This window comes from Nycticebus coucang, chromosome 2, assembly GCF_027406575.1.
Source record: "Nycticebus coucang isolate mNycCou1 chromosome 2, mNycCou1.pri, whole genome shotgun sequence".
Classification (NCBI taxonomy): domain Eukaryota; kingdom Metazoa; phylum Chordata; class Mammalia; order Primates; family Lorisidae; genus Nycticebus; species Nycticebus coucang.
The window spans coordinates 173,896,896-173,920,364 of NC_069781.1; the positions used below are offsets into that span (position 1 = coordinate 173,896,896).

The following is a 23,469-nucleotide window of genomic DNA, read 5'->3' on the forward strand; positions in this document are numbered from 1 at the left end:
CACTGATCACGTTGGAGGAGTCTTCAACCCTCCAACTCTGTGTTAGTACAGTAGATGCCGTCAAAGGATGAACCGTGAGCTAGTGGTGCAGTCACAGACATCAAAAGATCGTATTAATTAAGCAGGTTTTATGTGCAAGATATTATGCCATTGTGAGCTGAAATACATTAAATATATTATTAAAAAATTGGGAAACTGATATGTATTCTATAAGGGACATGGTATTAACCCAACAGTGGAGTAACATTCAAAATGTAACTACTCATTTCTTTTTTTGTAAATGAATATGAGATTAATATAGAAATAAAGATGTTAATGTTTTGTTCAAGAGTTTCATGTTATTCACATGAGTATTATTCATGCTGAAAAGTAAGATTAAAATCCAAATGACCAATGGGCTCCATAGTCTTAATCTTCTCATTCTGCTAAAAGGACAGGTGGTAGTTTATTTAGTATGTGCCTAAAGTGTGGATTTCGACCAAAGACTGATCATTTGTAAGTCAAAGGAGGTTAATAACTTTTGTGTGATATAGAAATGTATAGTAAAATGTTATGTAGTATATTAGTATCTTTTAACATAGTATATTAATTTATAATAAAATAGATCAACAACATGGCTAAAATGTGGAGTTGTCAGCATTCCAAAGAGAATTGCTTAGTCTTGAAGTTACTTATTGTGCTAGTCCAGGTCTTCCAAGAAACAGCCAATACAAGGCTAAAGATGTAAGGATTTTATTAAGGGCACCCTTGTGTAACAGCTGCTGAGGCTGCTAGAGCCACTGGATGGCCATACCACTGTGTCTGTAAATGAAAGAGAGAGAGAGGGAAAATCAGATAAAGTATCCTAGACCACTGTGCAGTCCAAGAAGGATTTAGCAAAGTCTTTGGGGGAGCCCTTGAATTAAAGTCAGCCTTCAGAGGAGCTGCTCATTTCCTGGGGATAAACCCACCTCCGAGTGCCTGCTGCCCTCAGCCACTGTCTGGGAGCAGCCCATGGGACAGCATGAGGGTGAATTTCAGAGCCCAGCACCTGATACTTGCCTAATTAATCTCTCTCTATTTGTAGGCCTTCAAGGCACATTTTCATGCCCCCACACTTATAAAATATGTTTTTAATTTTTAGAAGCCCATCGGGTTCCTTGATTCATCTAGTAATTTAGTTTAGTATGTGCCTACCACACATACAGAGACTACCCCTCTGCAAGGTGCACAGCATGTCTGCCCTTACAGACCTTGTGGTGTGGTACACCACATTCCGGTAATCGTTCACAAAGTGATCCTGTGCGTCTGCCTGAGTATCAAGTGCCCCAAGATTGCTTTAGATGCAATAGTTCAAAATCACCCACCAAATTAAAATATATTAAAATGCTTCTACTAGTTTATAATTTTAGGTATTTCTTTTAAGGGAGTAGAAGATAAACATTGACCAGTAGTTGTTTTGAGTTGTCATTTTTCCCACATTTTCACCAAAGACTTAAGGATATAACTAACCCAGACTTTTTCCAGATGGATCCCAGAAATGTAAGAAATGCTTTTCCTCACTCAACTTTCTCCAGTACTCATTTCTTAAACATAGGAAGAATTGTGAGGATAATTTTGAATTACACTGATAACTAATATTACTAGCAGATATTGAGCAAGGTGAGTGAATTTTAAGAAGCGATACTAAACTGCACTAGGATGACATGTTAACAGTTTTTGACTCCCTATTATGCATAGAGTAGGGAAGGACTCTAACTTTGCAATCATAGCCTTCGGGGTCATGGAGGGGGAGACCCAGGTTCTAGCTGAGCAGCTCAATTCAGATCCTTCCACAATCTACAGACTTCGTTGCATTGGCTTTTTTTTTTTTTTGTGGTTTTTGGCCGAGGCTGGGTTTGAACCCACTACCTCCAGCATAAGGGACTGGTGCCCTATCCCTTTGAGCCATAGGCGCCGCCCCTGCATTGGCTTTTAATATCACTACTCCACTGTGAAATTAAGTTCTAAGTACCAAGGCCAGTTACTTTTATATGTTAGAATAAATTATGATTTATTTAAGTAAAAGCTGAATGATTATTTTCACACCTTCTCAGCAGTAGCCTTTGTATATTGGATATGACGTACTACAGTGATCATTTCTCTCTTCTGAAGCTGCAGAGCCAAGAAGTACCATCAGTTACCGCAGTGGAGGTGTAGGCCAGATGTAATAATGTGTGTAGTCAGCAAGGCACAGGAAGTCTATTCAGTCTCCTCTGAAAAGCTTTAAGAGACATCTCCAGGGTGTCAGGAGTTCTTTATGTAAAATTTGTGTCCATGCCAAAAGATGAGAGAAAAGGTGACCTGGGCAGCTTAAGGGTATGGTGATTTTGTGAATCTATTTTGAAATAACTCTCAGGATAATAGATTGTATATTTTAAAAGGGAAGTACAAGTTAGAGCCAGAAAAGTAAACAATATCTCTTATAGTCTTCTTTTAAAATTCATCAGGTGTGTTGATTTTTGAATTTTTTAATGATTAAAATGTCATAGACTGTCTTCCACCCATGCCACAGCTTTATTCTTTGGCAGCCTCTGGTTGATTCCACAGGGTTGCCTCTGGAACTGGCCAAACACAGACTCTTAAAAACACAGACAGCGAAAGCTAATCGTATGTACCCTTAGATTAATCTGAAATTTTAAAAAATAGAAAAAAACCTACCTTTTTACATGTTACATGAACATAGATCAGAAGTGTCATGTCCCAAAGAATATTCATGGCATTGAAAGGAACAGATCATCTGATTTTAATTATAGAGGAAATGACAAGGTAGAAATTGGTATTTTTGTGAGAGGCCCGCGTGGTCCTGAGTATGTGCTTCCTGTGGGGTAGGCGAGCGCATTCGTCTGGCGGCGATATCACACTTGGCTCTTTCATTTGACGGTCAAACCTAACACAGCATAGAGCTCTATTTATACTTCAAAAATTATAAAAGATAAAAGCAAAAATCACCAATCCAAAATCATATATATTTTTAGGCGTCAAATTTAGGAAGAATAATTTCTTGTTTTTGAGGATGTCATGAAAAAGAAAAATGATTGTTTATTTCTTTACTAACATGCTTTAAAATGTGCTTACAACAGGGATAAATAAAAAATAAAGCCATGGTCAGGAGTTTATGCCAATATGTGAGTGAATTTATTAAAGAACAGGCATTTATGGGAAAGAGAGGGTGGGGTAGGGATTAGCTGGTGTGTGAATACAGAGACTTTGGGGGTGGGAGAAGCACAGACCCCCCCGGGGGTGCTGGGTGGGGCAGTGTAGTGATAATCAATAGGACTATTCCCAGTAAGAGCCGTGAAGTCTGAATTCTGCCAGTATTGTCTGTTAAGTGTAATGGAGGGTTAGAGATGGTTTCTATGATATCATAGTACGATTTGATCTTATTACCTAAAAATTAGCCCCCTTGCTTGGTATCTGCTAGTAATGCTTGCTAACGGTGATGGGAGTAAAACGTGTTGCTACGGGCCATTCTCCCTGGTAGACGGAGTACTAGAGGATGCCGAGAAGCAGCCCTTCCTTTCTGGTCTTCCACGGGATAAGGCAGACCGCTGGATGTCACTGCTTATTAAACATACCATTCACAACGCACGTACGTTTGAATGCCAAAGTGGATGATTTGTCAGTCAGTTCTCTTGAAATAAATGTTTACTACAAAATTGTATAAAAGACATCTCTCTAAGATATAATTAATCTAAGGAAAATGCAGGTATAAAGTTGTTCCACTAATTCAATAAGCTTTTGTTGGGTCACAATTCCAGCACATGGGAAAGAAAAGGATCTCAATTAAGATAATTACATAATCTTAACGTTGCACAAAGCCTCTCATGGGAGAATGTGCCCACATTTTGAATAATGATATAATTGAATACATTGTAAAAATGACAGAAAAATCACTACTCAAAAGTTGAATGAAGTACATAATTACTATTTGTTACTTTTTATGTCAAATATATGATGGTATAAGAACATTATTGACAATAATTTGTTGATACTCAGGGTGGTAGTGGGAAGAACCAGGTCGCATCAAATAAACGTGGTTCATATTGCTCCTCCCTAATTAATAGCTTATGTGACATATGATTTGTGTGTCCAAAACTCATTCTAGAGTTCTGAATTCTGTTTGTGGATTATTTTTTATGTTAGGAGGATTTCCCAAAAGCTTTGGCGATGATTTTCCCTCATTCTGAGTAGTAGCTGAGGTATATTTAGAGGTGATGACTTGTAGGGATCATTTATCTCCGCTAAGCCTGCAAGCTCAGGAAGTACACTCAGGTTCTGCAGTGGCGATTTAGGCCAGATGTAAATAAAGTGTGTGGTCAGATAGAAAAGGATGTCTACTTAACCTCCTCAGAAGATCTTTAGCAACAATCTTAAATCTCAGGGCTATTTTCAGTAAAACCAGCTTCAAAGGTAAAAGGGGTACAGAAGAAAGCTTAATGAGATGATTTAAGAACACTGTGATTTTGGGGCGGTGCCTGTGGCTCAGTGAGTAGGGCGCCGGCCCCATATGCCGCTGGTGGCGGGTTCAAACCCAGCCCCGGCCAAACTGCAACAACAAAAAAAATAGCCAGGCGTTGTGGCGGGCACCTGTAGTCCCAGCTGCTAGGAAGGCTGAGGCAAGAGAATCGCTTAAGCCCAAGAGTTAGAGATTGCTGTGAGCCGTGTGACGCCACGGCACTCTACCCGAGGGCGGTACAGTGAGACTCTGTCTCTACAAAAAAAAAAAAAAAAAAGAACACTGTGATTTTGCACATATCTTGGAAAATGATACTTAAGATGAGACAGGTTACACTGAAAGAAAAACAGAGTGCCCGTTATTGTGAATAGCTACCTAAACATAACTTGTGCATTAATTAGGCTTTTTTTTTAAAGGGACATTAAATTTATTAATATTCAGATACAGATGGTATTTTCAAATAGCAAAGATATTGTTTTTGTCATTCCCTTTTCTTTAAGCCCTTGGGTTGATATTGCTGGTTCACTGTGATCTGTCTTCTCCTTCTTGAGCATATAAGCAACTCTACTTTCTAGGCACGGTAGTCAGTGCAAGCCATGTGATCAGTTCTAGTCAATGAAATGCAAGAAGAAAAAATACGCATCAGTTCTGGGCTGAGGCAGTGAAATGCTGGTGTGGCCCTCCTTCCTCTTTTGCCCAGTTTTGGCAAATTTAGAAGACGCTGTGTTGAGATGGTAGAGCCACAGATTGAAGCTGTTTGAATTACTGAATTTCGTAATATAAGAAATCTTATCTAGAGTCTCCCAGAACCTCACTCAGGGCCAGTTTTACAGGTGTATCTCCTATAAGATGAAGGGGGAAAGGGAGGGGAGGGAGGGGGGAGATGGGTAGAGGGAAGGGGATTGGTGGGATTACACCAGCGGTGCATCTTACAAGGGTATATGTGAAACTTGGTAAATGGTCTGTGAAGCTAGTGAATGATGCCCCATGATTATATCAATGTACACAGCTATGATTTACTATTAATTAGGCTTTTAAGCTGGAATCTCAGAGCTGTGGGTTTGGGTGGCAAGTGAAGACCCTTCATGGGAAACCGCTCCTTTATCCAAGTAGTATTCAGCGTCCGCTTCACCACGTTGCTTTTCCACTCAGTCTGTTTGTTGTCTTGAGTCCTCCGTGTAAAGGCATAAAATGGAAAAGCGCGCTGTTTGGTTCTGGCCCTAGCTTCTCCTTTGATTCATGGTGTCATTTCTTTACGTATATCTTCATAGATTAACGATGCTGAGATCCTTTTTCAAATGGCGCCTTTTCATAGGTTTGACATTCTAAACTATTTATGTTTGTTTTCTGCTGTTTATTTTGTGGTTATTTATGAGATCCCCAAGAAATTTCACAAAGCAATTCCTGTGATACTTCTTACATTTTCTGTCGTTTCCTTCTGAAAAGTTATCTCTGTACTAGAAAGGTGCTTCACCGAATTCTAATGTCTTGGGGCCCCATTTTTCTTATAGACCTTTCGTTAGACGGTTTCTTCTATATGAAAGCAGAAGTAATTCCCTTTGTTGGAATACATACCTGAGGCTTATTTTTTAAGACTACTCAAAATTATGAGTCAGTTAAGGGTTGTTATGACCAGTAACATATAAATCATGATGCTTTATCGGGATTCCTATGAAGCAGGAGACATTTGTCTTTCATTCTTCCCCCCATTTTCCCTTTTTCTAATCCCTTACACTGTGTTTGCTTTTCAGGTGTTAGGAAACAAGATACATATTTTTGATCATTGACTTTATTAGCAAATACCCGATTCTGTGTATTTCTAAGGCAAGCTTTGCTTGTGAGCAACTTAATATAGCTAGTGAGCAACTTAATATAGCTATTAAGTTTGTCTGAACTCCATTCTGGGAAGATGGCTGCCAAGTTCCCCTCCACACTCAATTCTAATTCCAAACTTCCTAAAACAAAGAGATGTTGGTCCAGCCAACCAGGCAGGGGGGATACTGAAAGGTGCCAGTGAGGAGGCTACTGTGGGACATGCTACCCTCTGCATTGGAAGAGTCTGGAGCCAGCCCAGAGGAACCTCAAGGGAAGAATTTGATTTGTGTAGATCCTGGGTATTGCTTGCCTTCCAGAGATCCCTGGGTCTTGTGAGCAGAAAGATCAGCATTAGAAAACATTAAGGCCGGCATCTATGGCTCAGTGAGTAGGGCGCCGGCCCCATATGTCAAGGATGGCGGGTTCAAACCCAGCCCCCGCCAAACTGCAACAAAAAAATAGCCGGGCGTTGTGGCGGGCGCCTGTAGTCCCAGCTGCTTGGGAGGCTGAGGCAAGAGAATCGTGTAAGCCCAAGAGTTAAGAGTTAGAGGTTGATGTGAGCCGTGTGACGTCATGGCACTCTACCCGAGGGCGATACAGTGAGACTCTGTCTCTACCAAAAAAAAAAAAGAAAACATTAATATGTCTGTTTTTCCTATTTCCCAAGGAGCTGAGGATGACTTGACATTTGGGCCGTGTCCTCTATCCCAAAGTTGGGTGAGGGGGAGAGATTGCCCCTGGGCGCTTTGGTCTGCGCTGCTCTGCTGGTCCACAGGGACACAGTGCCCTGGAGATGCCACCTGAGGAAGGCAGTGCCTGACACCAGCAAGCAGATTAGAAAACCAGCCAGCTCCATACTTTACAGGATTCAGCATCAATAAAAGGGGAGAAAAACCAAAGCCAGAATGACTCCCTGTCAAAATAAAGCTATCCAGGGAGATAGATACCAATGTGAATGAAACTTAGTGGGAACACTGTCAGGAAATTCTAGTAAAACAACAAAAATACCATAAGAATCTAAAAACTGATGTTTGTTTTTTTTTTTCAAACTGAAAACTGAAAAAGGAAAACATGATCTTTGTTGCTACTTGAATTTGCACCTAGAAAATCAAATGAATGAAACATGTGACCTGCAAAGAAGTAAGTTCTAAGTGATGGAAACAAAATAGATTGAGGGGATATTTAGAGGACACCAAGTGTGAGTAGGCGGCATTGGGAAGGGCAAGACCCGGGAAGGGCAAGCAGTCGTCAAAGGTCAAGTACACGCAATGTATGAAATTCCCCAAGCTAAATAAAAACGTCGGCTCTGCAGATTGGAAGGACTTGTCGTGTTCTGTGCAGAATATTGAGATGAGACACACTCCTAGCGACAATCTGGTGGAAATTTCAAAATCACAGGGAATCTTACAAATTTTGAGAAAGAAGTAATAGAGCCAGAGATACTGGAGTAATATTCACAGTGTACTAAGAAAAGATGGCTGTGAAAAGTGTCGCCCTTAAACTAGACACAAAAAATAACCCGATCCATCGAGATTATTTTCTGTTCCAGGTATATCCATCACATAGTCTGATTTCTTTTTTTTTCTTACCACTATCAACTCTTCAAAATGTTCACTTAGTTTCTGTTTCTCTGTCTTTTGCCTCAGCCCTCCCCCACCAAAACCAAAGGTGGTTGAACTGCAGGGCAGTTTTTTCTGTCTGTTTAGCTCTTACAACAGGACATGGTAGTGGACTAACTGTTCATTTCAAGTTTTAGCGGTTAAAAGGTTTTTGTATAATAATTTTAAAATAGGTAAAATGTTTTTAATTTGTATAAGGCTTTTAAAAGATGCATCAGATCATATTAATATTACCAGAAAAGTGAATCTTGTCTATTTACACTTTTTTTGGCTCAAAAGGAAAGATATTTTTAAAGGGCTGTGGAAATGTCATTCAATATTTTATCCTTGTGAAGAAATGTGAAAAGCACTGTCTTATGTGATGATAAAACTATTGAAGTATATATATTTTCTTTTTAATTTCTCATTAAAATAGAATTTAAAAAACCTCCAAAGCAAAAATCTGCCTTTTAATATATTACATGTGTTTGTATGCGTATACTTAAATCTGGACTTACGATGCGTTTTGTGCACTCACACACGTGTGTGTTTGAAGGAGCACCCATCCGAGTGACGGCTGTGGCAGTGCACTAGGTTGTGTTTTGGTTTTATGCACTTCGATGAGCAGCTTCCTGTGTAACATAACAACGTGATGTTGGGTGTGCAAGGAGCTCGCAGTCTAGCGGGTGAGCAGCAGAGCGAAGCTGTCTCAGTGCTGCCTGGTGGAGTGTAAACAGGTGGCAAGGAAGTGGCTGAGGCGGACAGCCAGATCTGAACTAGAGCTAGGAACCAAATTGCTGCCAGGAACTGTTCTCTAGTTCTCTAGGATCTCCAAGTGATCTTTAATTGACCCGGTGCTCATTAGCAGCTAAGCAGCATAGCATGGGTGAAGTTAGCGTGGTGGTAAGGAAACTGTTACATAACCCGACTGTTATGTAATTTGTTATATAACCCCAACCTGTCAGTTGCCCCCAAGGCAGGAAGTGACAGCCAATCCTGCCAGAGGAACGTAGACAAACTAGTGAGCATATAAAAGGCAGTGTGTGCTCAGATTTGGGGGACTTGGGGAGCCTTTCCCACTGAGGCAGACTTTCACTTTGCAGTAAGTAGTGTGCATGTGGTTGCTTTGCGTTGCGTCTGTGATCACTCCTTCATTGGCTCAGCTCTGTGCCACGGTTCAGTCTGATACTGGGAACCAGGGAAGCAGGGAACATCAAGAACATGGGTAGAATGCTTGGGCCTCCATGCCAGGGCCCACACCAGGGGACTTGCATGATCTCCCTTACTTTCATTTGTCTTTTTATAGAGAATAATACATAATACTAAACATTCAATCATTACTTTTCTTATTAGGTAAAAATATGAATGAAAATGGAGCCAAAAAAGTATTTAAAAGCTTAAATATAATAGGATAAAGCAAAGATGCTCAGGGTTACTTAAAAATTAGCTCTCCAAATAAAAAAGTACTGCAGGAGATATAGTCAGAGCCATAGAAAGAGTATCTCAGTCAGAAAATGCTTCACACACAAAAGAAGCTTGTGAATTGGAGTCCAGGAGGCCTGAGGTCTAGTACGTAATACCAACAACTGGGTGACCTCAGGCTAATCATTAAAATTCTGAACCTGAGAGTTTCAGCTGTGTGATTGGAATAATCCACTCCTGGGGCCACTGTAAGTTTCAATAGTAATATGCAAACCCCTTAGAACAGTGCTCAGCATATAAATAGGTCCTCAATAAATAGTTAATTTCTATTAGTTATTGTTTTTTGAGTAGAGAAACAAAAACGCACATTTTGTCTTTCCCCACATGTGTGCAGGACAGGGGAGAATGGTTATGCTATTTTATGATCATATTGGGTGGATGGATGCTTCATAGTTGGGTAACATTTGAGCCTTAAAACTCTACAACGGATTCCTCTTATTTAGATTTCTTGCTTGCCAAGCAAACTGGTATGTAGATATATTCTTAACTGTAACATTATAAATTAATATTCTGACATTAAAACCAATCTCTCTTTCACACAAGGCCATACTAACTAGATTCTCATTAATCTGGGGAGGGATTATCTGTCTTTGGAGGGCACAGGCATTCCTGTATGAGTGACAGACAGCCACTGAAACAGGGAAAAGGTAGTGAGGTGTGACAGTTCTTACTGCTGTGCATCAGTAATTCGAGAAAAACCCTAATAACTCCGTGATAAGGCCTCCACTGGTGTCATTCTGCTGGCGTGTTTGGGTGAGGTCATGGAGTCTCTGAAAGCTTTCAGCCAGACCAAATTGTCAGGTCAGGAAACTAAGAGAACTCCTGAGGCTCAATTTTCTCTCTAGCTTCTGTTATTTTCATGGTTTAAGACTCAAAAGCTGAACTGGTTCCAAATTCAGCATGTACTGCTTAATATTGACTATACACTCGGTGGTAAATACATTTCAGTAATCACTTTTAAACTTTAACATATTATGATCCTCATTAATTTATAACCTGACCCATTCTTACAACGGCTTTAATAATTCCTGGAGAGTTTACTATGTTATTTTTAATAGCCATACTTAAAAATTCTACTTCATGAACAATGTAGAAAATCTCATCAACAACTGTGAGAAGGCTTTATGCCTGCAGCTCCTTTAGTAAAGACAAAAGATAAAGGAACTTGGAGGCTCTGAGTGTACAGCTGCATTAACAGAGTTAGAGCACCCGCTTTCTGTGGCATTGCCCTTCTGTATTTTCCAGCATTTGTGATACTTTGGTGTCTCTGTGGGTTTACAGAACACAGTGACGTAGACCAGGAGACAGCGCTGGCCGGCACACAGGGCTTCACCGGCTGCCTCTCCGCAGTGCAGCTCAGTCACGTGGCCCCTCTGAAGGCTGCCCTGCACCCCAGCCACCCAGCCCCTGTCACTGTCACAGGACACGTGACCAAGTCCAGCTGTGTGGCCCAGGCTGGCACAGATGCCACATCGAGGGAAAGGCCACACTCATTTGCAGGTAAGCCAGGGCTCTTCCTCTGCCCTGTCACAAGCCCAGCTTGGCTGTTTAGTGTCAAGATCTTCTGATGCTGCTGGCGGGCTGCCTTGTCTGGCTGGTTTCTTTAAGTTGGTTTTGCTTGTTTAACTTTCAGTTCTCTTCCCCATTTCTTTTCTAGATTCTCAATTTCTTATTCCTGTGGGCCATTGCCGTTGACACTGCTTAAATTGAAAATTATAGAGATCTCACATTCACCTCCATCATTCTGTTCTGGTGTACATCATCTATGAATTTCTCAGAATTTCTTCTTTTTACTTGCCTGTATCACCCTCCTCTCTTTTTGTGCTTTAACCATAGATCATTCTGGAACAATAGATGACAAGGAGCCCCTAGCTAATGCAATCAAAAGTGACTCTGCAGTAATTGGAGGTAATGGGAAGCATGAATGATCTATCGTTGCTAATAATGGTGACTATTTAACATGGCAGAAACTACCTGTGAAGAATCTATACATATCCCACACACCAGGCATTGAATCACCAGGACAGTGAGGTGGTTCACTGTTTGCGCTGGATTGTATCTCATGGAATCCTTCTGAATTCCCTGTTTCTTTGGAAATTTTTGGTATAATTAATTGCCAATTTCACTGAAGCACCTCTCTTAAAGAGCAGCTGCGAGGCTGTGTTAATAATGACTGTTTTTTTTTTTGTTTTTTTTTAACTCGAAAACAGTCATCTGCAATCATTGCCCTAGGAAATTCTGAATGTGTCCGAGTGGGTCATTTTGGCGTGGAAAGGTCTCTGCTGAGATTAACATTAGAAACATATATTTTGTGTGGCAGTAATGCTTCATAAAGGGGATGTTTGTGTAGTGTATGTAGGTGCTCCCATCAATAAATATTACACTTTCAGTTGCACTTTTACCAAACATTAGTTTAATGGACTTTTAAGTGATTAGGAGTAACTTTAAATTGTAGAATTAACAGAAAAATTTTTGAAGTGTATCTCTGTGGGCAATGAGACAGCATGTTATCTGAGATGTAATTTATTTAAAACTGATCTCAGAAATAAGGCCTTTTTTCTTCTTGATTAATGCTCTTAAGAATGATATTAATCAGATTATGGAAATGTTAAGTGGTTCACTTTTCTCCACACCCTGAATGTGTTACGGACATAAAAAAGTAAATAATCATTCTATTACATTGCCAGATAACGTGGTTATTTACGTGCTTGAGAAACTAATGTGGACTGTATACTTGATTCCTTTGGTATTATTTTTCATACCTTTACTCACCTATACTTTCTTCAAGTAGTTAAAATTATAAAAATAAATAAGATCCCCTAGCAAGCAAAAATTAATTAAGAAGAAAAAAAGCCCTGTTTGAAGAATATCTAACAACTATAGATCTAAAAGAAATACCTTGTACAGTAAAAACTCATTTAAAGTTATAGCGTTTACAGTGTGCTCGCTGGTTTAAGGTAGAACTAGTCAGACAGATTATCTCAGACTCATAGAAGTGCTTCTTCTAGAACCAGTATAGATACAGGTGAGTAAAGATACAAAGCTAGATACGCATACAGAGTGGTATACAGTCAAGCCAATGTTAGAGCAAAGTATTTACTCTTGGGACTGATGTTGCTTTGGTCAGAGATCATTAGCAAGATACACAAAAGCTAGAAGTTTTCGAAGCGTGTACACAGGTCATTCTAGAAGAGTTATTCCTGAATGGAAACAAATTACTCTTCACCTGTGGAATTCTCACTTTGCTCAGATGCACAGGACAGAGAAAGACAGGGCAGCAGGCCTGCCTCTCAGGGTCTCGCTGGGGTTCGTGAAGCCAGTCTGGATCACGGTGGGGACTGAGCCCCTGGCGCAGAGCAGCTGGTGGTGGCCGTGTAAGCTCGGAAGGCCTTGTCTGAGCTGCATGCAATTTATCTGGTAAATCTCGGTGCAGTCTGCATTCTGCAGTCCGGTAGCATTGTGTTGGCATTCCTTCCTCGTTGTCTGATTACTCATAAATTGCACCTACTATGTAATCATAATTAATCCACTGTAAGATTTCCCAAATGGGCTGGTCTCCCTGTGTTCTTCATTTTAGACAATTGTTTCCTTCACTCATAAGCAATAAGATGGGACAGTTGCTTTAATAAGACATCTGAAAGTATTGACCCCAGATGTTGTAGAGGTTTCCTAGCCAGGATAGCCAGCTGTGGGTGGACAGGTTTAGACAAAGAGAAAGCTATTTTTTCTTCCCGTAAAAGCACCTTCTCGTGGTGTTTCAGAGACAGTGTCGTAGAGTACAGGGGCTAGTCATATTTTATTCATAATGTCTTATTTATTGTTTATTTTTTTGATATAACAGGTGATATCAGAGTTTCTCTTGAGCGAAACAAATTCTGACATAATGCCTTCCACAAATTAAGAGAAAGAAATCAAATACTCTGTAATTTCAAATAATTAAAATGTACCTATATCTTAATATGAAGTAGCCACATGGTTTTAGAGCCATATAGGTAATATCTTATACTAATTATAAATATAAATAGTTACCTAGTAAGTAAATCCAATATAATATGCATTCAGAATAAATAGAGATATACCCACAAGATTGAACTCAGAATAAACTCAAAATATTATGATTCTGTTTGAACCAGAAATAGCTGAAGTTTTCATGTTACTAATTAAGTAGCAAATAATGATATTATGACTTACTAAGCCGTGAAGTCAACACAGTTTCCATTCCGACAAAACTTCTGACTGTATGTTTCTTTTCTCTTCTCTCCCAGGTCTGATAGCTGTTGTGATCTTTATCTTGCTCTGCATCACTGCCATAGCTGCTCGCATTTATCAGCAGAAAAGGTTATACAAAAGAAATGAGGCAAAAAGGTCAGAGAACGTAGACAGTGCCGAGGCTGTTTTGAAAAGTGAGCTTAATATGCAAAATGCAGTGAATGAAAATCAGAAAGAGTTCTTCTTCTGATTGGCAGCTCTGATTTAACTTATAATCCTGACAGTTTGTTTTAATAGCCAGGGGCTCTCAATGGACACACACACACACACACACAAAGTTCGTATACTGAATGTACAGGAAACGGATTTGCAGCACTGCCATCTCGCCATGTCCAGGCTCGGAAGGGCTCCAGGAAGCCTCATCCGGTGACATATTTCTCATAGCAGTCATCCTGTGTGACAGAGAATTAGATATTGCTGTTAATTTCCACCTGTTCTGATGTGACCTACCCAAATTTAACTTGCTTACTGACTACAGTTTTTACGTGTGGAAACTGTAGCCCTGGTCTCTTACCCATGTAGCGCGTACGTTTTGTTGGAGGTAACAATCCAATTTGGGGTGGTAATGCCCTTGCTTTATTGGAGAACATATGCCGTGTTTGCTTCAATGCCCAGGGTGTTACTCACAGACCTGGAAATGCTTCTCAGACCCCGTTTGGCCCACGTTCGCATCTTCAGTGGCCACAAGTCTTTAAAGCCCCTTTGCCTTTCTCTGTGTGACGTTCAATACAATACATCAATAGTCTCGAAAAAAGTCTGGTCGTCCTTGGTTTGTTTGCATTGCTCTTTTTCTATTTGACTCTTAATGATTTTGAATATATTTGGTTTTGAGTGTCAGCCTTCAATTCTGAACATTCAATTCAATGTAAGAAGACTCAGAATGTGCGGTGTTTGTTAGTATGTGATGCCTTGCCTTTTAGGAGTTTGTGGTTTAATCTGCTCTTATTGTTTGATGCTGGTGGTAGTTAAGACCCTGAGTAATGCCCATTTCCCAAAGAAACGTAAAATGTTTTCAACGAAACTTGATATAAAAAAATTCTTGACACAGCGAAATATTATATTTCAATTATAACTGTAATACCTCAAAATGAAATATACTTCTGAAGATATTTTCCCCAAACCCTATGCCAATTTTTTTTTTTTTTATGGGTTTATGTTTCTGTTTTTCTGAAGTTTATCACCAACTTTGCTTTGATCTCCCATTACTATTTTCCATGGAGCATCTTCTTAAGTTAGGAAAAATAGAAACAAATTGATGTATAGATCTCTACTCCCCATTCTAAAATATACCCTCCTTCAGGCATACATTTTGCTGTGCATGAACTTTAATGCACATTTTTTGAAATATGAGCTACTACCATGCTGCCTTTCTGCACAAACAGGAGAGTAATGAAAGGATGGTCCGTCTAAGGGGAGATAGTATGTTACGAGACCTACACTGAGTCTGTCGTTCTGGGCACTTCTCGTCTAGGATGCTGGGGTTAAACCTCATGCATGTAACCCACTGACTAGTACATTCTGATTAGCATGTGTGTGTGTGTATACAGGGACATATATAACTTAGAGATCAAAGAATTATTAATAACCTCATGGAACTGCTAGAGTAATTAATTTTGAGGCCATGTTGACAAGGGGCTTGGATGGAACTATCAGTGAATTCCATGAGCCAATTGTATAATAAAGGCACTTTTCTATCCACATTCACCTTCAAGTGCCTCCCAAGAAAAAATTGGATTTCTTAGTTTGTCCACAGCAGAGCAATTTGGAAATATGTAAATTCAGCATTATTATCAGTTCACTTCCCGTGTTTTCCTTGTTAACTCTCCTTATAAAACTTGCCTGCCTTTTCTCATAGTGCTATATCCATATTGATGTTTCTGGTAAATGTCTGATCAAATCCTAAGGACCTGAATTAACATAGCAGTTTATGAAGTACCTATGTTAGTAAACGGTAACTTTTTTTTTTTAATTGGAGGACCTATGGTTGTAAGGGAAAGATTTAACACAGAAATGTTGGTATTTATTTTCTACAAAGCTGAATGCAAACGTCATCATGGCTCTGAATCTACTGCAAGTGTTCATCTTATTTAGTAGCAATATTGACCTCAGTGGTAGCTGGAACGTAGACAGGTTTAGAGATGGTGAAACCTCATACTCCTGCTTGGTCTGCACTGCCGTAACTATGATTTCCTCGTTTGTAATCTGTTCCTTCTTTTTTTTTTTTTTTTTTTTTAAATAAAATGCATTTCTGAAATAAAATGTAGGATATATTTTAGGAGGTATTTGGTATTTTGTAAAAATTTACAATTAGGAAATTATACTGGATTTCTCTTTCTTAAAATGGTAAAAAATGTGTGGACGTATGCCTTCCTTATCGGTGTGTGTGTTATTAAGCCCTTTAGTAGATTCTGTAATTATTGTGAACTGTTAACAAATGCCAAGCTATCATTTGTATTTTCTTTTAAGTGGACCAAAAGATGAGAGAAAAGTAGAATCATGTCTGTCAATTATACAAGTCAAGTCAAGTTACTCGCAAAGTTGCGTTTTGCTAGAGAACAATGATTTGGCTGTCTGCAGTGATTTGTGGAAACGGGCATGTATTTAAATCGGGTGATGTTTTATCTTTTTCTCTTTGTGTTCAGAGGGGTCAGCGAACATCGTATGAATGCTCAGATGTTATATTGACGTATATAGTGTACTCTTCTCAGATTAAAGCTAAAAGCAAAATCATTTTTGTGATTTAGAGTGAAAAAATGAAAACCATATGCATATAATTCACATTCTCATTTTGAGAAGACTGAACTTTCCTTTTCTCATTTAACTGAAATTTAAAATACGTAAATAGAGTGGAATTAGTGTGGCGTTGAAAGCTCACCTGGATGAAATGAAGATCATCAGGGAGAAATGGCCTCTTAAATTTGTAGAAATCACGCCTCTGAAATGGCCCTTATCCATCCTAGGGGACTGTTCCATAGTTAAAAATCCTTCCTTAAATGCTGCTCTGTAAAACACTTGTAATGAATTCTTTAGATGTTAAGTTAGAAACAGCAGCTTCAAGCAACCAGACAACCAACTGAACAGAAGTCAGTGGTTTAAAATGGCACTTTCAGTGGCTGGCATTGTCCTTCGGAATCGCAGCGCTCCCCGGGGCTGAGAGCGTCAACATCTCTCAGTGTGAACAGGGCAGCGGTACAGTGCAGAGCCCCAGATGCAGATGTCTGAGTCATGCTGCTGAGGGGACGTGCTGAATCTGTGACCACAACCTTCCTTTCCCTCCACATGCCCTGAATCTCAGTGCTCTAAGACCTGGAATTTCGGCAGTTGTTTAGTGGTGTATAAAGATCTGCAGGATCTTGGTGTCCTTTTTGTTCACAGTGATCTCTGATTCCAGATCTTATCTGTTATCTATTATGGATGAACATCAACCTTTATTTTATAGGCCATGGCTATCGGTAGCCTTGGTTTTTTTTCTAAAAATGCTTAGTAAGTTCATGGTCCTGACTCTGGAGTAAACAGTTATAAATGAAGCCCTTTAGCACAGGCTTTTGAAATCTTCCATATGAGTTAGGTCTGAGTGAGTCATGAAACATTGTCCTCCTCACAGAAGGATAAATTAGGCACATCCTAAATCAAATCGTGTTCAGTGATTGTTTGACTTTCAAATTCGTGCTATCAACTAAAGGATGAATTTACTAGATGCCTTCACTACTTCCTGGTTGTTTTCCTCTTCTCTGAAGTCTGGATGATAGAGAGTGGTAATGTGGAGAAATGTTCAGAAGCCAAGTGTCTGTGTGTTGGGGACATGCATGGGAGATCACATCATGTCTGCACGGAAGAATAAGAAGTGTCCACAGAAGGAACAGGGCACAGTTTGCACAGAACATGGTCAGCAAGCTGGATTTTGAGTGTATCAAGAGAATCCCTGGAGCTTGGTTTTGATGATTTGCAAATAAAAATTAAATGTGATAAAACCCAAATCCAACCCATAGTTACAATGCAACCTTTTTCAATAATCTCTTTCTTCTATTTTAAAAGTATGCTTGATTTTTATTACAAATATGTGCACATACACAAAAACCAAATAGGTCAACAAATCTTACAAAAAAAAAAAATAGCTGTCCATTGGCAGTACCGTGGCAAGACCCTGGTCCCATGGCACAGCGCCCTGCCAGAGGGGCTCAATAGACCCTCAGCAGGTTGCTGGCTGATGGCCTGCAGGCAGCAGAGGCAGCCCATACCTCAAACAAGTAATGATTCTAATCGGAATGAGTATCAGTCCCTTTAAGGGTAGAAGGGATCCGATGTCGTCAACTTTCTGGGAAACTTGTCTCCTTAGTGGGGAATCATTTGGGAGAATGAACACTGGTCTCTGTTGCTGGTCACTAGAACATTCAGAAGTGGTTGTAGCTAGATCAGTCGTGATGGGTGGCAGCACACGCCGCCTCGCCGACGCACTGCTTCCCTCCCTGCCTTCCAGCCACTCCTTTCCTATGCTCATTGTCCCAGCACCTGGATGGGAGTGATTGAGGTTGGTTGATATCAACTAGCTAAGGCATTCTGATGACCTGGTTGTCTAGTGATTCTTCCATGGCAGCATATACTTTCTGGTAGGCAAAGACCTTCACATTTCATGCACACTCCGTAGGTCCATCCACATGCTTCTACCTTTGACCTCCTTGTCTCCAGTCTTCCAGATCTCCTTCTAGGTCCTTGACTAACTGGCCAACCTACTGTCCATAAAAGTGTTTGTGTGTGCATGTGTGTGTGTGTACAGTCTTGGTCTCAACTAAACAACTCAGCCATTGTAGCATGAGAGAGCATCTGTAGACAATAAGTAAACAAAATGAGCATTGCTCTGTTCCAATAAAACTTTATTTACGAAACAGATGATGGGCTAGATTGGACCTACGAGCCCTACATTTCTGATGTCTGCCCTAAGCCACTGGTAATATAGTGGACCAAGTTGTTTTGAAGGATTGGCCAGATTACACAGCTATCTTCAGCCTGGATCATGCTAAAGACAGGGACCAAGACTGTTGTCCATTTCACATAAATGGAGACTATTTTGAAATTTCCTTTCTGATGGGTTTGAGAAAGGGCAAAATTGCAGTTACTATATACCCAGACCACATTAATATGCTCTAGCTAAGCACTACATCTGGCACCGCAGCTGCAATTGGGCTCCTCCTGTTTGAATTTGTGGCGTTAATTTTCTCAGCATCCTCTGGTTCCTTCAGGGGCCAGATCAGCAAATCAGCCAGAAATACAATGGGGACCACCAGCCCTGCAGGCTTTATCCTTAAGGGTAGCATTAATCACTGTGACCCAACCCCAACATGCAATTATCCATTTTGGCCAGTGGAGCTGGGGAGGGGACAGTTTTAGAGCCTGGCACTCAACTGTCTTACTATGCCAGCTATTACCTCTCACCTCACCTCATAGGCTGAGGAGCCAAAGTGGGGTTAGTATCAAATTCATTCCAATTATACATTTGGGGCCCAGGGAAATGACCACTACTGAGTCCATTGGCTGAACCTGGGCCAGGATTCTATTTACTGGTCCTGTACTTTTATGGGCATTGGGGAAGACCAGCGTCAGCTCAGATCCTTTGTCCAATTGTTCTTGAACCATTTGTCTATTCCCCCTTCTCCATGTAGTGCATAGTAATTATAGTAAATGGTTGTAGTTCCCTTTGGAAAGGCCTGGGGAATCATTGGTACATACACTCATCACCATGACGCTGCAGGGTCCTTCTTCCTGAAAACATTTTTTACAGGCTTTCCTTTGTTCAGTGAGTTCTACATTTGAAAACTGACTCATGTTTAAAAGCAAGGAATTGTTCTTTTTAAAAATTTTGAAACAATCAAAATATTAAAGAAAATTTGGAAGTATGGCAACGTTGTTACCATCTAATCTCTAGACTCCACAGATACACCCCTTGTCTCAATGATGCCATTGATCTTTCTTTGTGATTTCTTCCATTTTTTTGTTATTAAAAATATTTTTCTTCATTTGAATATTGCAAAATTAACTCTTTATGATGTATAGCTCTGTGAATTTTTATGAATGCATAATCACGTATCACATTCAATTATCCTTTGTTTTTAGTTTTCTGTAGTCTGAAAGAGATGTTCTGACTCTCCCAGACCACGATACCATTGTGAATGTTATAGCCCAGTCACCTAGTAGCGCATTCCTTGCTGTGACCTCGGCTGATTTCTCAAGATTCCGTTCAGGTCATTCATACTTGGCAATGGCAACGGTGAACTGGTGCTGTGTTTTTCTCCTTGCATCCAAGCAAGGGACACACACTTTCGATTTGTCCTATAACTGGCACTTTGATGAAGATGGTCTGCCAGTGTTCTCCGCTGTAAGGTTACTCTACCCCTCCTGCCAGCTGAGACACCAGCACTGACGCCCCTGCACTCGCTCCTGTAGCTACAGCTTCACAGCTGTCAACAAGGCCTCCCTTCCGCTGGTGTTGGGAATTCCCTCCATCTCCTTATCTTTCTCCTTATATCTTTCTCATTTAAAACTGACTCACTCATTTTTATGGAATAATCCTTACAGTTTCTTCCAGAGAAAGAATGTGTGGGAGGAAAGTATTTCAGGAACTCATATGTTCATAAATACATTTGTTTTATTTTCACATTGGACCAACAGATATATGAGATACATAATTTTAAGTTGCAATTAATTTCTCTTTAGAATTTTTATGGCATTGCACCATGCTTTTTATTTATTTATTTATTTATTTATTTATTTATTTAAATTGCAATCATAGTGTTTATTTAAATAGGCTATGGGGACCATTAAAACATATTTTTCCTGAATTTTTTTTTCATATTAATCTGAAATTTTAAAAATCCATTGTTTTATTTTTAATTGGTAGAACTTGTGAATTCTATTGATCTTTGTTTTCTTCTGTTTTTATTTTTTAAAACTATTTCTTCATTTGAATACTGTAAAATTAACTCTTTATGAGGTGTAGATCTGTGAATTTTTATAAATGCATGTAATTATAAAATTATATGGAAATATAATTCTATTCCTTATAACCATAATACAGAACTGTGACGTGACCCCAGGAAATTCCCTTAGGCTCCTTCTTTGCGTTCACCCTCCCACTTCCACCCTCTAGCACTCACTCATCTGTTCCTCAGATCTATAGTTTTGCATTTTCTAGAATATCTTATAAATGGAAACATACAGTATGCAGTCTTTTGAGTTTGGCTTCCTTCATTAAAGAAATACGTTTGAGGTTGATTTTCATTGATGTATACGTCAATAGTCTATTCCATTTTATTGCTGAATAATATTCATTATACACGTATGAAAGTGTCATGGTTTGTTTTTGTAGTCATCAGCTGATGAAAACAGGGTTGTTTCCAACTTTTGCAATTATGAATAAAGCTGCTAAAAACATCCCCCTATCTGTTTTTGTGTGAACACAGTTTTTTATATCTCTTGGGTAAATACCTAGAATTTGAATTCCTGTATCATATGGTAAGAGTGTGAATGACTTTGTGTGAAAATTGCCAAAATGATTTTCAAAATTGCTGTTCCATTTTGCGTTTGTACCAGCAATGAACAACAATTCCTGAGGCTCCACATTCTTAACACTTAATGTCGGGTTTTATGTTTTTGATTATCCTTAAGTCACTCTTATAGGTATGCAGCTGGAGAGTGCTCTGTCACATGGAGACAAGGTGGAATAAAGATCACCTAAGGGTGGAGAGGAACGTGGGGAGAGGGGGAATGAAAGGGGATGGTTAACAGGTGTGTAAATAGAGTTATGAACAATATTCAACAGCAAAATAAGTTGACTATAATTGATTATAAGTTAGGGTAAACTTCAAAATAACCAAAAGAATGGAATTAGAATGTTTCTAACACAAAGAAATGATAAATGCCTGAGTTGACAGATGCCCCGGTTACCCTGATTTGATAAATTCACATTGTATGCCTGTATCAAAAACATCACTCTGCACCCTATAAAGATAGATAACTCTTATGTACCCATAATAATATTTTAAAAATTTTTAAGAAAAGGATCTCCCAAGCCACTCTCAGTTCTAATACCATTTTCTAGTCAGAGGACACCCAAGACCACCCTCAGCTTCAGTAATATGTTAGAATGGTCCATAGAACTCACAGAAAGCTATGATGATCATAATATGGTTTATTACAGCAAAAGGATGCAGTTTAAAATTAGCGTAGGGAAAAGACACAGCATCCAGTCTAGGTCTAAGCATGAACTTCCAGTTGTCCTTCTCCCAGTGGACGTGTGGATATGCTAAATTCTCCCAGCAGCACTGAGTGCAACACACATGGAGTATTGCCAGTCAGGGGAGCTGACATGAGTCTGGATGCCCATGGCTTGGTCACATGGGCATGGTGGATTGCCCATGTGGCTGAAGTTAGCCTCCAAATGCTTCCCCACCATAAATCACATCATATCTGTGATGGCTATCTGGTGTGGCCAAAGTCCCAGCCATAAATCTCATTATGGGCACAGACAATAGCCTGACCTTGGTCCAGGGCTCCAAGGTAAATAAAAACATTCTTATCAGGCAGGATAGCCCAAGACCTTAGAGATTACTTCTCAGGAACTGAGGGCAGAGGCCAGATCTCTCCTTGGGTAAAATTAATCCTTACCACACACTATTTTATTAATTTTTTTCTTTCTAGCAGTTTTATTTTACTTCCTGAGTTTATACTGTTGAGATTTTTTTCTACCTTTATCTAAGCTTTTTTTTCTTTTTTTTTCAATTTTGGAAAATTTATTCCACTTCATTTTTCAGTATCTCTATTGACACTTCTTGATTTCAGATTTTATATTTTATATTTCCAAATTCTATGCATGTAATTTTTTAAAAGTTGCCTGATTCATTTTATCTGTAGCCCAACTTCTGTGATCTCATTTGCCGTATTAATTATAGCTTTAGGAAATGTTCTTTTTCTCCCCACATATCTTTTTCTCCAATCTCCTTATTTTGGGGGGAGGGGGTAGTTACTATTTATTTTTACATATTTCTTTTATGGCAGAGGTGTCTCAGATATTGGATGGTGTTTGTGTATGGAAATGGGGAACTACATATCTGATTGGAAGCTGTATTTTAGATGTAGATTTTTTTTTTTTTGAGATGGACTACTTAAAAAAGAGCTTCTAAATCTCTGTATGTAAGGGGACAAGAGGGTCTCATAATCCTGTTTATAGACTTTCATTGTACTATACCTTTATGTTTTGCTGTCCTAATTATGATAACGTGGGGGCTTAACAGTGTGAAAATTTATTATCTTATAGTTCTGTGGCATAGAATTCCAAAATACGGCTTAACTGGGCTTAACTTAAGGTCTTGGCAGGGTCATCTTCTTTTCCAGTAGCCCTCAGAGAGGACCTGTTTTCTTGTCTTTCCAGCATCTGTCTGTGGCCCACATTCCTTGACTCAAGGTCTCTTTCTTCATTTCTAACACAAATAATGGCAGGTCAGGTCCTTCTCAAACTCAGTCACCCTGACCTCCTCTTCACGGACAACAATGTTTATGATTACATTGGGCTCCCAATCCAGATAATCAAATGGTTCAGAATAATCTACCTATCTCAACACCAACTGATTTGTATCCTTCATTCCATCTCCACGTAAGGCAGTGAATTCCCAGGTTGCAGAGACCGGGGTGGGTACCGCTTTGAGGGGCTTTTGTTCTGCTTATCACACCCACATATTCTTCACTTTGCTTCATCCAGCTCCATCCAGCTCTTCACTCCAGATCCTTATTGTTTGAACTTTTTCAAAGGGAAATTGCATTGAGGTGTCCCTTTATGTT

The 23,469-nt window shown here is 39.5% G+C and overlaps 1 protein-coding gene across 4 annotated transcripts in view; it reads left to right on the top strand.

Annotated features, from left to right (window-relative positions):
- CNTNAP4 (contactin associated protein family member 4) overlaps positions 1-18,540 on the top strand; it is a 269,620-nt gene extending 251,080 nt beyond the window's left edge. For all 4 annotated transcript variants that reach the window (XM_053608592.1, XM_053608584.1, XM_053608601.1 and 1 more), the window contains 3 exons: positions 10,654-10,872; positions 11,209-11,280; positions 13,638-18,540. In XM_053608592.1, the coding sequence (XP_053464567.1) occupies positions 10,654-10,872; positions 11,209-11,280; positions 13,638-13,831 (485 nt within the window). In that variant the 3' untranslated portion in view covers positions 13,832-18,540. The remainder of the gene's footprint in view (positions 1-10,653; positions 10,873-11,208; positions 11,281-13,637) is intronic.
- Positions 18,541-23,469: the final 4,929 nt, after the last annotated feature.